Raw genomic sequence first — 14031 nt, forward strand, 5'->3', positions numbered from 1 at the left:
CCTCCTAGGCTGCGATCTTCAAACGTGCTGGGTGCCGTGTCCCTGTAAAACAACGCTCCAGACTTTCTTGCTAAGTATCACACAATAATAATAATGAGTAAATAATCAGATACCTCTCGTGCATACACTCCAACAAACGTTAAGTTGAAGTGAGATAACTTGCATGAAGTCTACTTAAACAAACATTGAGTAAATATGGGATAACTTAAAAACTGTCCCGGTCAACAACAATTTATGAATAGAAACTACAAGGTATAAAAGGGAAATAACTTGTCTTGAACTAAACAAAGAACAAAGGTGTTCTGTTCATAACTAGTGAGGGCCTCTCACAGTTAAGAAAAGGAAGGGAGTCTAAGAACTCCCCAGAGCTAGACATATGTTTGCTTGAGCGAACATATGAGGCCTCCGGTTCAGGCCGACCAGCGCTTCTGCAAAAACAATTATTCCAACAGATAGGTTTTGTGAACACAAAAATGTTGTGAACCACTGGTATATAAGGAACATAAAATACATCATTGGGTGATGATAAAAGGAACAGGTTAGTTTATTGTTCTCCAACCATTCATACATACATGTACATATAAATATATAAAGAAAAGCCTCTATATTACAAAGAATGTCATGTTACACATATACAGTACATAGTCAATAAAAATAGCTTATGTCTCCTTAGGTCGCCAACCTCTAACAGAATGGAGGGGAGAAAACTTTTAAAAATTGAGTTTGTATTATTTCTAAATTACAGGGTTTTACATTACAGCTAACAAAATGAAAAGTGAAATTGTATTGATTGTACATTGCCATTGTGATTGGAAGTAATTTATGACATGCTTCTGAACTTCATTTCTACTGCAAAAGCATGGCTGGCCTTAAAAGGTCAGCAGCCTGTGTCTGAGAGAAGTATCTCGGTGGGGAAAAAAAGGTTTTTATCGGCTCCTTCCTACACAGGCCTGCCTCCTGGAGTTGCTGGCTCTTGGGTGAGGCCCAGAGGAATGCTCTGGTGGCCTCTGTAAATATAACATTTATAATAACATACCCCATGTGTGGATGTAACCCTCTTCCCGGGTCCTTGATGTATTGCCTGCAGCTTAAACAGACAGAATAACAGTCCCCCACATTGCTGCAGAGGGGGACTACTTTCAAGGGTGTATGCAAGGTGGTGGTGGGGGGGGCACAGCAATGGGTGACATGGCTCAATCCAGCCCAGATCAATGAGCACACATACAGGACTTGGTGATAGATGATGCTTGGTCGAATTAAGTAGTGGATTGTTGAGAGGGTTGATGGTGGGTCACATGGTTTGTTCTCTTAAACTTTCAGCAGTCCAACAAAAGCTAACGAAAGTACAACAGCAAAGACATTTGTCGCTCAAAATCATAAAGACAGAACACTCAGTTACCCCACTTTTTTTAATAAAACGCCCTTTCATTGCCTGATAGTTCAGCTGTGAGATGTAACTCGTGCGAATGGCTACATGAAAAAGAAGGATGAAGAGAATGGTGAAACATTTGCCGGTGCTCAAGAACAGCTTAAAAGTGACATCTGTCTGTTCTGTTCAATGAACGATCTGACTTTTTTCTGCATAGAAATAAAAAAGAAAATCCCAGTTAATTACTCATGTCTGCAGGGAGTTAATTTTTTCAACAATTTGCAGTTTTACGTGATGCGGAATCAATTAATTGTATGGTCGTTTTCTAATTTAACTTTTCTGTTGGTGTCAATGCGCAGCGATTAATATGTGCCAGAAGTGGACTTCAAACATGTACAATTGGTATTCCACTATCAAGTAGCTATATAATTACAAGACACATTTCCACTTCCAAACAAGACTGTATATGTTACATATCTACAGAACAATGTGAGATAGGTGCAATACTGTAAGGAAAACACTATATATTACCTCTAAAGCCTAGATTTTACTATATTTATACATGTTCATATAAATATAGATAACTTTTCCCACCTATTTACATTTGTATATTTCAACATTGCATAAAGAAGAAAATAAATAATAGAAAGAGTCAAATCTGACACTAAGTAGGATTAAAGAAATGTTAGATTAGAGCAAAAACAGTCCTAAAAATAGAAATAATCACGATAATAACAACCATCATTTGTTAGAAAAACAAAAACCCAAGTGGCCTACAGTCAGGCGTAACAATTATGCCAAATATGCCACAATTGCCCTGCAAGTTTACCACGTGGGACTGCTGGAATGACTGGAGAAGGTGAAAAAAATAAACATAGAAAAATGATTTGTTTCCCTCTCCTCAGTGTGTGTGTGTGTGTGTGTGTGTGTGTGTGTGTGTGTGTTCATGCGCCAATGTCCAAGTGTGCTATTAAATGGTGATAAGGGTTATCAGTGTTGTAATCTCCCACATTTTTTCACCTCCTAATGTCACTTGGCTCTGGGTCTTCCTGCTCTACTGCAACACCAACATCTGAACCCTGGCGGCGCAGTCCCTGATTGCGACCGCGAGGGTGGGTATGGAATCCAGCCTTGCCGGCTTTGTCCCTGTCGCCGTGGCGTGCGTGGCGATGGTGCTCAAGCTGTGGGTGGGATGGCGAGGGGCGGCGTTGCTCGGCAGCTGAGGGCGAGGGCGTCAGGGAGGAGCAGAGGCTGAGGCTGTCGCACAAAGCTCCCCAGTTCTGCTCACACTGAAGCCGGACACTACGAGTTAATGCCTCCTTCACTTCCTCTCCGCAACCCAGTAGAATATTCACCAGCTCCACATAAGGACTTGGTACACACACGCACACACACACACACACACACATGCGCGCACACACACACACATATGCACGCACATATGCACGCACACACACACACATGCGCACACACACACGCGCACACACACACACACACACACACACACACACACACACACACACACACACACACACACACACACAACCAATAAATTACACGATGTTTGGACAAATAAAGGTCAAATACTTTGACTGAACAAGGAGGAATGGCAAAAGATAATCTAGAAAGGTCAGGCTTTATTTCAAACCACACTGTCCAATCGCTTACCCTTTGGGAAACAGATCTTGGAAATGGATCATCTCCACCATGACGGCCACATTCTCTTTAGCAGCTGAGCACAGATTGTGTTTGACATAACACTCCCTTTGCAGCTGGAACACCATCTCCTTAATGGAAACACACTTTCTACTAATGCAGCTAAACTTATGGCGAAGACCGTGGGCCATACATTTCAGAGCATCCTTGATGAAGGATTTCCCCTGGAAAAGAGGGAAAAACCCACCACAAAGGCATGTCATTAATGGCGTACTCTCCATTTAAATTACAATGGGAGCCAAACATATCATTTCAGCCCCAAAATAGTGCTGACACTGCAATTCTTTGTCCACACAAACATTCACTCTGTGGTTGTTAAACAAATGCCACAGAATGGTGAAGAAAGGGGAACAATTTCAATAACTACAATTAAGCAAATCACATAGACTAACAGCAAGTGATGTCACACTAGAATATAGTTAATGACAATACAAAATCATGTCACATTCGGAGGTAATACAGGCACACTGTGCCAAGTAAAAATATTCACATAATGGTAAAGAATGTTAGAACCAGCCCACCATGCACGTGTGGAATTATTACAAACAGCTCTGAATAAACTGGCTTAATTGACTTTTGGCCAGCCAGCTTGAGACTTAGTCATAACTGCTATGTGGATCAACTTAAGCAGTTAGAAAAGGTGATGCCATGGTTGCATTTTTACAAAAACAATCCCCTCTTTTGAGGCATGCGCAAACAAAAATAAATCTATTCGCAGATGAGTCTGGAGCGAGTCAGTGTTCAGGAATGTTGCCCTCTGGTTACACAATTGTTGCAAACAGTCCCGTAATACCTGAGAGTCAAATTTGCCAGCATTATGCAGGAACGTCATGCAGATCTCCTGCAGCCCTCGTATCTCGCAGGAGTTATTCTCAAAGCATTCAAACACGCCGCAGCCGACGTCGCCTGCGCCCACCAAACAGTGCTGGATCTCAGCTGGAATAAAAAAAGAACATGTTGTGTGAGGTGGCAGCAGCAGTGAGTTGAAAGTGAAGCTGCTGGACACATCGTATACAAATATTTGCACAAATGTAAGTGAATGGTTAGCCTGAAAAAGAAAAATACAAGCAGGACACAAGAGGTGCTAAGGTCTTATTTCCCTTGGCGGTTGAAATAACTGCACCATGGTCCACCTGCTATGGCTGAATTCAACATTGGATGGTGCATTACAGATGCATGCAGGCTTAATTTCTTCTGGTAGACTCCACTGTGCATGCCATCATTTAAGTTGGCTAAATATTACGCAATAATTAGAGAATATGTACAACTGTAAACAGGAGCAAACTCGGTGAAAACTGCCTACTGGTTGTTACTTTTCTGACTCACTACAGTCGTGAATGACACGACCAAGCCACATAAATACTGCTGAAAGTCAATCACTTAAGATTTTGTGTTCTGCATCACACTTTCTGACTCACTACAGTCGTGAATGACACGGACAAGCCACATAAATACTGCTGAAAGTCAATCACTTGAGATTTTTTGTTCTGCCTCACACTTGTTGGACTCGAGTAAGCGTGATCAATGGTAAGTTAGCTCGGAAAGCTTTGTGTGCAAAATCGCCACACAAACAACCTGGTTTATAGGCCTTAGTTGAACTTAAGAGCGTAGGAAAAGTGAGCCGCTGATGGCAGTGCTTGTTTTGGCATCAGGGGAATGTGCTTGGATCATACGAGCATTGAGTTACACACTGCTGTTGCGGGACTTGGAGGGGAAAGGGGGTGGGGGTCCACTATTAAACCCGCTGTGGAATTTGTCATTTTACCAAGAAAATCAGCCTCCAATACCTCGGCTACAGCGAATGATTGGGGCTGCATTCTATAATGTATACAGGTGCAAGCTCATAAAATAAGTAATTAGTTGTGAGGATGTCACACTGTCTTTGACTAGAACTACCATCTTACACATGACCAATTGCCTGAGGTCAATCTGCGAAAAGATTATACTCACTGAAATTATTGACCACATATAGTACACATGTAACGCTTTGATTACCCATCTATGTCGGCGACGTACATGCGGAAAAATGAAATTATCTTCCACTAGATGGCAGAAGGTACACAATTAACCTGTGTATCTCCTGTTTGTGACGTTTGTGTTTGTTGGTGTGCAGTCGGGATTTTTCTTTTAATGTAATGCCTTTGCTCAATAAAGGTTGGGTAACGTATTTGCATTAGAACAAACTATGATTTGATTGGCAACATACTAGATTCCAGTGCACAATTATTTGGACATCAGTATATTGCATTGCGTCTTCCTAGATTACGCATTCCAGCATAAAGCTGTAAAGAAATATCCTAATGGCTGGACTCGACTCCTACGCTCCGCTTTACACACACGTGTCCTACTGGCTCCACCACGTATAGCCTCTTAATTAATTGCACTCTGTTGCTAACCTGTATTTTGCAAGGAGAGGCGTCCTTTGGGAATGGCAGGTTTCTCCGGCGGGGTGTCGTAAATGTCGATATTATCCGAGCCCACCACTTGCTCCAGTACGGAGAGAACCAGCAGCGCTACGGCCACTTTAAGAAACATCGCGTCTCCGCCTCTTCTCCGGCAAAGATCCGCCAGTATCCGTGGAAAGCGTGCCTGGATGGCACGTGATAGTTCACCTTAGATGTGGGAACCGCGCAGTTGCGGCTCGGTGTCGAAATGAATGCATGCGCTCCCTTGGATGCTGCTATATCTCTCAGAGTCGCGCGTGTCAATTTGGATGAAGGAGTTAAGCAGGTGTTGTCGCTCGGCCCCTCTCAGCCAATCAGAGGCCTCGACATCCAAGTCCGTTGCTTGGAGGGGGCGTGGCCACATAAAGTTTAACACAAAACTGTGGGTCTAATAAAGAAACGCTCGACAGTGAACTGGAATCAGTGGCGGTTCTTCACTGATCGAGACTACTTCCGCCCCCCGCCCCCCAAAAGAAAAACCGCATTTTATTTCACACAGACGTTTTTTTCTTAGAACAGTATATGCACCAAAATATTTTAAAAGAGCTCCTGTAAATGCAATTATAATTGAACTTGATATACCACAATATAACTCTTGTACAAAACATCCCTCCTTGAATTATGAATTTAAATAAACATGCGTTTACAAGGTAAATATCATTCACGTAAATACCATAATAATGTAAGGAATAATTAAAATAATAATGTAATAAATGTCATAATCGACATTAATCAGTCTTTCAAGGAAGGAGGACCGATTAGCTCCTTGGTGACTGCCCCGAATTCTATGCTTAGCCCACTTCCAGTTGTGACACAAAAAACAGTTGTCACGAAATATAGTTGTGCGAGCAAATGACAAATGTATGTCTGTGGAACTCGTTTCAGGTATGAACATTAGCTAATTACGGGCCAACATTAACCAAAGGGAAATAAGTAGGCCTAATAACCAACTTGTAACAGTTTTGTTGCAAAGCACAATCTTATGGTCTTCAAATTATATCTCATGTTTGTCGAGTTAAAACCAAATTATATGTTGTAGCCTATAAGCAAAGCAAGCATAAGGGAGGGCAGAAAACTAACTTAAACAGAATGCTAACAAACGTAAAAGGTAGGCTATATCACAAATTATTATTACCCTTTAATTTACAGTGTTGGGAACTCACTACTTGTTCAAATAAGTATCTGAGTTATTAATTGAATTACTGAATAAAAGTAACTTGTGACCCGCGAAAGTGTTAGAATTAAAGAAAAACGTGCCCAAAACCGCGACTGACTGGCATTGCTGCCGCTTGGATGACTAAGCAGCATTTGGAACGCCGGTGAGTCTATGGCAAAAATTTCAACCTACATTTAATGTCAGAAAAACAATATAGTACATGCGACAAGTTGGACAACGAATTAGACATATTAATTTAACCTTACTCAGATCTGACCCTTATATTATATGAAGTAATATAAAGTAGTAGTTATATATTAGTTATATTAAAATATATGAAGTTATAGTTATATGAATCATTTTACATGTGAAGTGAAATTGTACTATTTACACCTGGTTTGTCCAAGTTACCACCATTATAACTAAGAGGCAACTCAGGGACCACTCACTGCTTTGGCGGAATATTATTTTTGTTTTGCACTGAAGGAATACAGAAGGAATCGCAGATACATTTGACATAATTTGGACGGGTAAACAATTTACAAAATTAGCTGGAAAATAAATCAAGTCTCAATAATAAAAAAGAAACTTTTTAAAAAAGTTATGATTATTTTCCATTTCCAATATGGTGGACCACCTGCAATACCACCACGAACCACTAAAGGACCGCGGACCAACGGTTGAAAATAGGCTGTCACTCGTGATGCCACGCCCCGCTTAGCCAGTACCTCGCCCCCCACGTCAAATTCGGATCAAAAGTGTGAAACTCGAAAGAAAGATTTAAACCTAAAAAATAATAATCTGAAAAAACAAGAGTTGAACCTGAACAAAAGAGATGTGAATCTGAAAATATAAAACATGCAACTGGAAAAAAAGACCTCAAAACTTGAAAAATAAATGGAGGTGAAACCTGAAAATAAATAGTTTTAAATATTATATGAATAGTAATTTACCAATGCGAAGCAAAACTATTTTCAACTCGAAAAATATTTTCATACAAGCATTTTTATTTTGAATAAATGTTTCTATTTTTCAAGTTTCAAGCTCAACACGTTTATTTTCCGTTTCAAGTTTTATCTTTTCAAGTATGAGTTTTGTTTTTCCAAGTACAGAACTTTTGACCCCAATCCATCTCCATACTGCTTGCGTGCCACCAAATGGAGACTGATTGTCAACTAAAGTGAATGGTCGGCAAAGTGCACTTGGGTTATAATCCTCCAGGGGGCTCTACAGATACAAATTGTTGCTCAATTGTCTCATACAGCATTTGAGTATGACGGTCTGAGAAATTTGGCCCGATGGTGGAACAACACTTCGGAATTCAGTCATGCTCTTCCCTGGTGCGCGGTTTATTTTGTATTTGTGAAAGATTGGACGAAATAGTAGCAACTATAAAGAATTTCCACTCAAAAGAAATGACATTATTGGGAAAATTAGTACATACTACGTACTTTCAAACAAGCATGAAATGGAAAGTTTCGATGAGATTCATCATGTTGTTGTAATACTATAAACAGATTCTTTTGTTCAGACAATAAACATTTTAGAATGTTACCTGCTGACACTTTCGACTGCTACTTGCTTGGAGAAGGGAATCCCAGATGTGTAACAGGATGTACGCCCCCTCGTCTCTGTTGATGGTCCCACTTGCTCGTTGGAGGCCATAGAAATAAGGAAACGAGTAAGCGGGACCATCAACAGAGACAAGGGGACGTATATCCGGTCACACACCTGGGATTCCCTTCTCCAAAGACCACCAAAGGCAGAGGGGCCAGCTCGGCGGACTTTGACAGGTCTGCCGAGCCGGCCAATGGATAATTGACACGTCTGCAGCACGTCAGATGACGGCTCTGAAGAAGATTGGAGTAGCAGTCGAATCTGTCAGCAGGTAACATCTAAAATTTTTATTGTCTGAACAAAAGAATTTATTTATATGAAATGGAAAGGCACAAGCCTTTGCCTGTATAACAGCTTCAGTACTTGCTTGCACTAGCAGTACTCCACTTGCTTATATGGTGAAGGGTCCCCACGCAGGAAAAATCCCACTCAGTCAAATGAAGTGACAATAAATGGTGTTAATAACATACACACCAAGCCCCCCCCCCAAAAAAAAAGCCCAAAAACTTTGCCTTGCCTGAATACAGTCCAATCCTGGTCACTGCTGCTATGAAATGTTTTGGTTTATGACAATACTATTTTGCTGGTTGGTCCCAGAAACTCCACACTCTGCGATGCTAACCTCCATTTTGGTGATTTTTGTCTATTACTGTAAGTTAAAAAAAACAAAACACTGTTGAACCATTTTACATTTATTAAAGAAAACTTTACATAATAATTTGGCAATTTGTTTATTCTACTATAATGATTGCTTTCCTTGGTATATTAGAATTTCAATTGTGTGGATTTGTCTATGTGAATAGATTAGTTAGGCTCTTTTTGTTTTGATACTTGAACAAATAAACAACCTCTGCTGATCTGCGGGTCTTGGCATTCTTTGATTTCATCTGGCCCGGTAAAAGGTCACATACTACCCCCACTGAGGCACCCAAGAAAAGCAATCTTGGGCAGCATTCCATTCTCTGAAAAATCTGGTTATAAAATTTATTGGATTTATCTCATGGTTGGAAATGGATTATGGGTTTAACATAACACAAATGTGTCAATAAATATATATAATGGTAATATCCATCATTTTAATGGAGGTTAATTAGTGGAATGTGCAATTGTGTATTTTAGCTAGTTAATGCTTTCAAAACCTCAGCATTTCAATTTCCTTCTCATTGTCTTATTTGGGGTGGAATGGTGGGTGCGTGGTTAGTCACCTCAGTCAAAATGCACGCCGCCTCTTCTTAGATTCGGCTTCACTATCGAGCCGATTGAGGTTAAGCAATATAGAAAATAGATGGGTTTAATATTTAGGGAAATGTAGGAAAATAATCCTGGTATTTATTCACCCTCATATTTTTTTCAATAAGATAATCACATGATGGACTTTCTTAAAATACTCTTTTAATAGTCACATAATGCTCAAACAAAAAATGAAAAAAAGTTCCAGTCTATGCACCACAAAATGTTTTAGGTTGACGGGAGCAGAGTGGAAATTGCAATGCAGCAATATTTAGTCTGCTGTATTTGGGTAACTCACATTAGGAGAGTGTAACGCACCATGGCACACATCTCGGGAGGGTTTGCATGTTTCCACTCGAGCTTTAACCACAAACTGGAATCTCCTGCTCAACTGATGTCGGTTGAAACCCACCCTCGCTATAAACACACCCTCAATTTGATCCAATCAGTGAGTTGCATTTGACCACAGGCCACTAATGCGAGTCACCTCTGTCTGATGCTGCATTCACAATCCATGGGAAAAAATGTGGTCAAATCCAAACTAATGCGATGGATCTAGACAAGTATGTTCATCATTTAAAGACATGCTTCTTTTGATGCCAAACGCATTAACATTTTCACACTTTTGAAGAACACGCAAACCATTTTGCACAAGGTTGCCTTGGAAACACTTCAGCAATAACAGTAGTTTTTTTTAACAGTAGAACCTTGAATATCCTCAAAGTGGTAAACCTGGCATTTCAGTAATGATATCCTGGAAAAATTACTGGGTCAATTTAAGGTCAATCAAAAATTTCAAAGAGAGGTTGAAGATTAGTGCATGACATCACAATAAAATTAATGACTTCTGCTTTTCGCACATGTAATATTATTTATTCTTTTATTTTGTGCCAGGGATAGTCTTGTATAAATCTTTCGGCTTTTCCCCTCAGGGGTCGCCACAGCGAACCATCTGCTTCCATCTCACCTAATCCTGTGAATCCTTTTCTCTCACCCCAACTAACTTCATGTCCTCTTTCACTCCATCCATAAATCTCCTCTTTGGTCTTCCTCTTGACCTCCTGCCTGGTGGTTCCATCCTCAGGTTCCTTCTACCAATATATTCACTATCCCTCCTCTGAACATGTCCGAACCAGCCCGGTCTTGCATCTCTGGCTTTATCTCCGAAACACCTAACATGCGCTGTCCCTCTGATTTACTCATTCCCGATCTTATCCAACCGTGTCACTCCCAAAGAGAACCTCAGCATCTTCATCTCCACGACCTCCTTCTCCGCCTTCTGCCTTTTCCCCAGTGCCACTGTCTCTAAACCATACAGCATTGCTGGTCTCACCACTGTCTTGTACACCTTTTCATTCATTTTTGCTGATACTCTTTTATCACACATCTCCCCTGACACTTTTCTCTACCAGTTTCACCCTGCTTGGATGCGCTTCTTCACCTCTTTTTCACACTCTCCGTTGCTCTGGACTGTTGACCCTAAGTCCTTAAAATTCTCTACCTTCTGGATCTCTTCTCCCTGTAGCCACACCGTTCCACTTGGATCCCTCTCATTCACACACATGTATTCTGTCTTCTTTCGGCTAATCTTCATTCCTCTCCTTTCTAGGGCATACCTCCACTTCTCTAGATTTCCCTCCACCTGCTCCCTACTCTCACTAGTCCAGGGCTGTGGACTCGGACTCGGGGACTCGGACTCGCCGGACTCGGCCATTTTTTGCCGGACTTGGACTCGGTGCTGATTTTGACTGAGTCCACCGAGTCCGACAATAAAAAAAATACGTTCAATTTTATTTTCATCATGCTGCTGAGAATGCGCGTAGGAATACTGTCCACAGCCCTGCTTGCTTGTTATGAAGACAAATTTAGTTGTTGCGTGCGCGCCCGCGCCTGCCTGCCTGCGTGCGTGCACGTACAAGACCCACAATGCCCCGCGCGCAGCCAAGATGGAAGAACCCGGGAGCAGCGAGAGAACAATGTTTTGCCTCTAGATTTGGGGGGGAAACGGAGCGTAAGTTACGATCAATGCGGCCACGTTGAGTTGCACTTAGGCTAATGTTTACATTATGTACCAATGTCAAGGACGATTATGTCACCCAGCTTATATCATTGATGTGTTTCGATAGTTGTGGGGTCGTCACTAATTATTTGTGTTTAGATAAATGTCTGAGCTATAATGGTGTAATTAATGATCAAAACTTGAAAGTATCTGTTTATTGTATTCGTTTATATGTTTAATAAAGACAAAGCCATCACAAAACTGTTGTAATTATTTAGATTTTGATTTAAATTAGCCTTGAATAAAGACTACGCAGTCACATGAATTAACAGAAAAAATGGACAGCCGGACTCGGACTCGTGGTCAAGAGGCCGGACTCGGACTCGGTGCAAAAATCCGACCGAGTCCACAGCCCTGCTCTACAGTTCACAATGTCAACTGCACACATCATGGTCCATGGAGATTCCTGTCTGACCTCATTTGTCAGCCTGTCCATCACCATAGCAAACAAGAAGGGGCTCAGAGCTCAGCCTTGATGCAGTCCCACCTCCACCTCTGTCTTTCCTACAGCACATCTCACTCCTGTCCTTGATGCAGTCCCACCTCCGCCTCTGTCATTCCTACAGCACATCTCACTCCTGTCCTGCAGCTTTCATACATATCCTGTATCACTCTCACATACTTCTCTGCCACTCCAGACTTCTTCATACAATACCACAGTTCCTCTCTGGGCACCCTGTCATATACCTTCTCCAGATCTACAAAGACACAATGCAGCTCCTTCTGACCCTCTCTGTATACTGCATCTGGAGTACTATTTCTGGGCATGAAACCATACTGCTGCTCACAGATACTCACTTCTGCTCTTAGTCTAGCTTCCACCACTCTTTCCCATAACTTCATTGTATGGTTCATTAACTTTATTCCTCTGTAGTTGCCACAACTCTGTCATGCTGTCGTGTTTTGTGGGTTGTTTTTGTCTTGTCCTGTCCTTCGTATTGTCACTTCCTGTTTTCTTTTTGTAACTCTCCTCTCGTTTCAGTTCCTCTGCGCGTCAGGCCACTTGACTTCCCTGATCCCAACCGTGTGCACCAGTGTCGTTGACCCTAATTGTCTGCACCTGTGTCCTCCTCCTTCTGTGTGTGTATATAGCCTGCGTCTTCCCCTCGTCTTGTGCCAGTGCGTCTTGCCTCGTCATGCACACTAGCGATCACTTTTGTCACAGTCATCCCCAGAGAGTTATAAATAGAAGATACCCGTTGCCCAGCGTGAGCTCGGTGTTTTTTGTTTAGTTAGGTTTTTGCCATTGTTTTCCCTCATTGTTGAGGCGCCTTTTGTTTGCTGTTCCCAGCCTTTTTTCCTCGTTTTTGAGGCGCTTTGGTTTTTGCCTTTTTGTCCCTCATCGTGAGGCGCTTTTTGTTTTTGTGCGGTCTTCCGCTTAAGAGAATAAAACACCTCTTGTTGGAACTCTGCATTCGAGTCCTCTCCCTGCTCCAAGCCTGACAAACTCTGCGCATCCCCCTTGTTCTTATAGATCGGTATCAATACACTTGTCTTCCATTCCACCCGCAATCCTCTCATTCTATAAGATGTCATTGAACAGTCTGGTCAAAAACTCTACAGACACTTCTCCAAGACACTTCCAAATCTCCACAGGTATATCATCCAATCCAACTGCCTTTCCACTCTTCATCCTCATCAGTGCCCTCCTCACTTCATCCCTACTGATCTTCGCAACTTTCTGGTTACAGTGGCCACCTCTTCTACGCTTCGTTCTCTCTCGTTTTCCTCATTCATCAACTCTTCAAAGTACTCTTTCCATCTTCCTATCACACTTCTAGTATCTGTCAAAACATTTCCATGTCTTTCTGTCATCACCCTAACCTGCTGCACGTCCTTCCCATCTCTGTCTCTCTGTCTTGCCAGCTTGTATAAATCCTTCTCTCCCTCCTTAGTGTCCAACCTGGCATACAGGTCTTCGTATGCTCTTTGTTTGGCCTTTGCCACTTCTGCTTTCGCCTTACGCTGTATTTCCCTGTATCCCTGTATACTCTCTTCAGTCTTCTCAGTGTCTTCTTCTTCTTAGCTAACCTCTTGCCACATATGCAGTCCTGCACGTCCTCGTTCCACCACCAAGTCTCCTTATCGACTTTCCACACCAAGTACCCTCCTGCCTGTCTCCCTGATCACATTAGCTGTAGTTGTCCAGTCATCTGGAAGCGCCTAATGCCCACCCAGAGCCTGTCTCAACTCCTTTCTGAAAGTCACACACTCTACCTTTTTTAGTTTCCATCACTTTGTTCATTAAGAAGAAAAATGTGAGACAAAATTCGTCTTACTATCTAAAGTATGATTCATTTAATTAGTGTGAAGGCAAAGGCCTTCACATTTATGTTACACCAAGGGTGTCAAACTCATTTTTTTCGCGGGCCGCATTGTGGTCATAGCTTCCACCTGAAGCCTTCAAACCTGCTTCGGCACATGGAGACCAAGCATCCTG

At 41.8% G+C, this 14031-nt stretch overlaps 1 protein-coding gene across 1 annotated transcript; it reads right to left on the reverse strand.

Moving 5' to 3' along the window:
* Positions 1 to 520: 520 nt before the first annotated feature.
* On the reverse strand, positions 521 to 5800 carry stc2a (stanniocalcin 2a). The gene is made up of 4 exons (XM_037260995.1): positions 5482 to 5800; positions 3879 to 4021; positions 3038 to 3249; positions 521 to 2740 (listed from the first exon to the last, which is right to left on the reverse strand). The coding sequence occupies exons 1-4, from the start codon at positions 5618 to 5620 to the stop codon at positions 2386 to 2388; spliced, it is 849 nt and encodes a 282-aa protein (XP_037116890.1). The 5' UTR covers positions 5621 to 5800; the 3' UTR covers positions 521 to 2385.
* Positions 5801 to 14031: the final 8231 nt, after the last annotated feature.

This window comes from Syngnathus acus, chromosome 10, assembly GCF_901709675.1.
Source record: "Syngnathus acus chromosome 10, fSynAcu1.2, whole genome shotgun sequence".
Lineage (NCBI taxonomy): Eukaryota > Metazoa > Chordata > Actinopteri > Syngnathiformes > Syngnathidae > Syngnathus > Syngnathus acus.

What these genes read in the sequence shown, in the direction of transcription:
- stc2a (XM_037260995.1), bottom strand. Translation starts at nt 5,620, where the DNA reads ATGTTTCTTAAAGTGGCCGTAGCGCTGCTGGTTCTCTCCGTACTGGAG. An exon ending in CCTCTCCTTGCAAAATACAG is followed by an intron (nt 4,022 to 5,481) that starts GTTAGCAACAGA and finishes TTTTTATTCCAG; the next exon opens with CTGAGATCCAGCACTGTTTG. An exon ending in CAAGATCTGTTTCCCAAAGG is followed by an intron (nt 2,741 to 3,037) that starts GTAAGCGATTGG and finishes GTGTGTACCAAG; the next exon opens with TCCTTATGTGGAGCTGGTGA.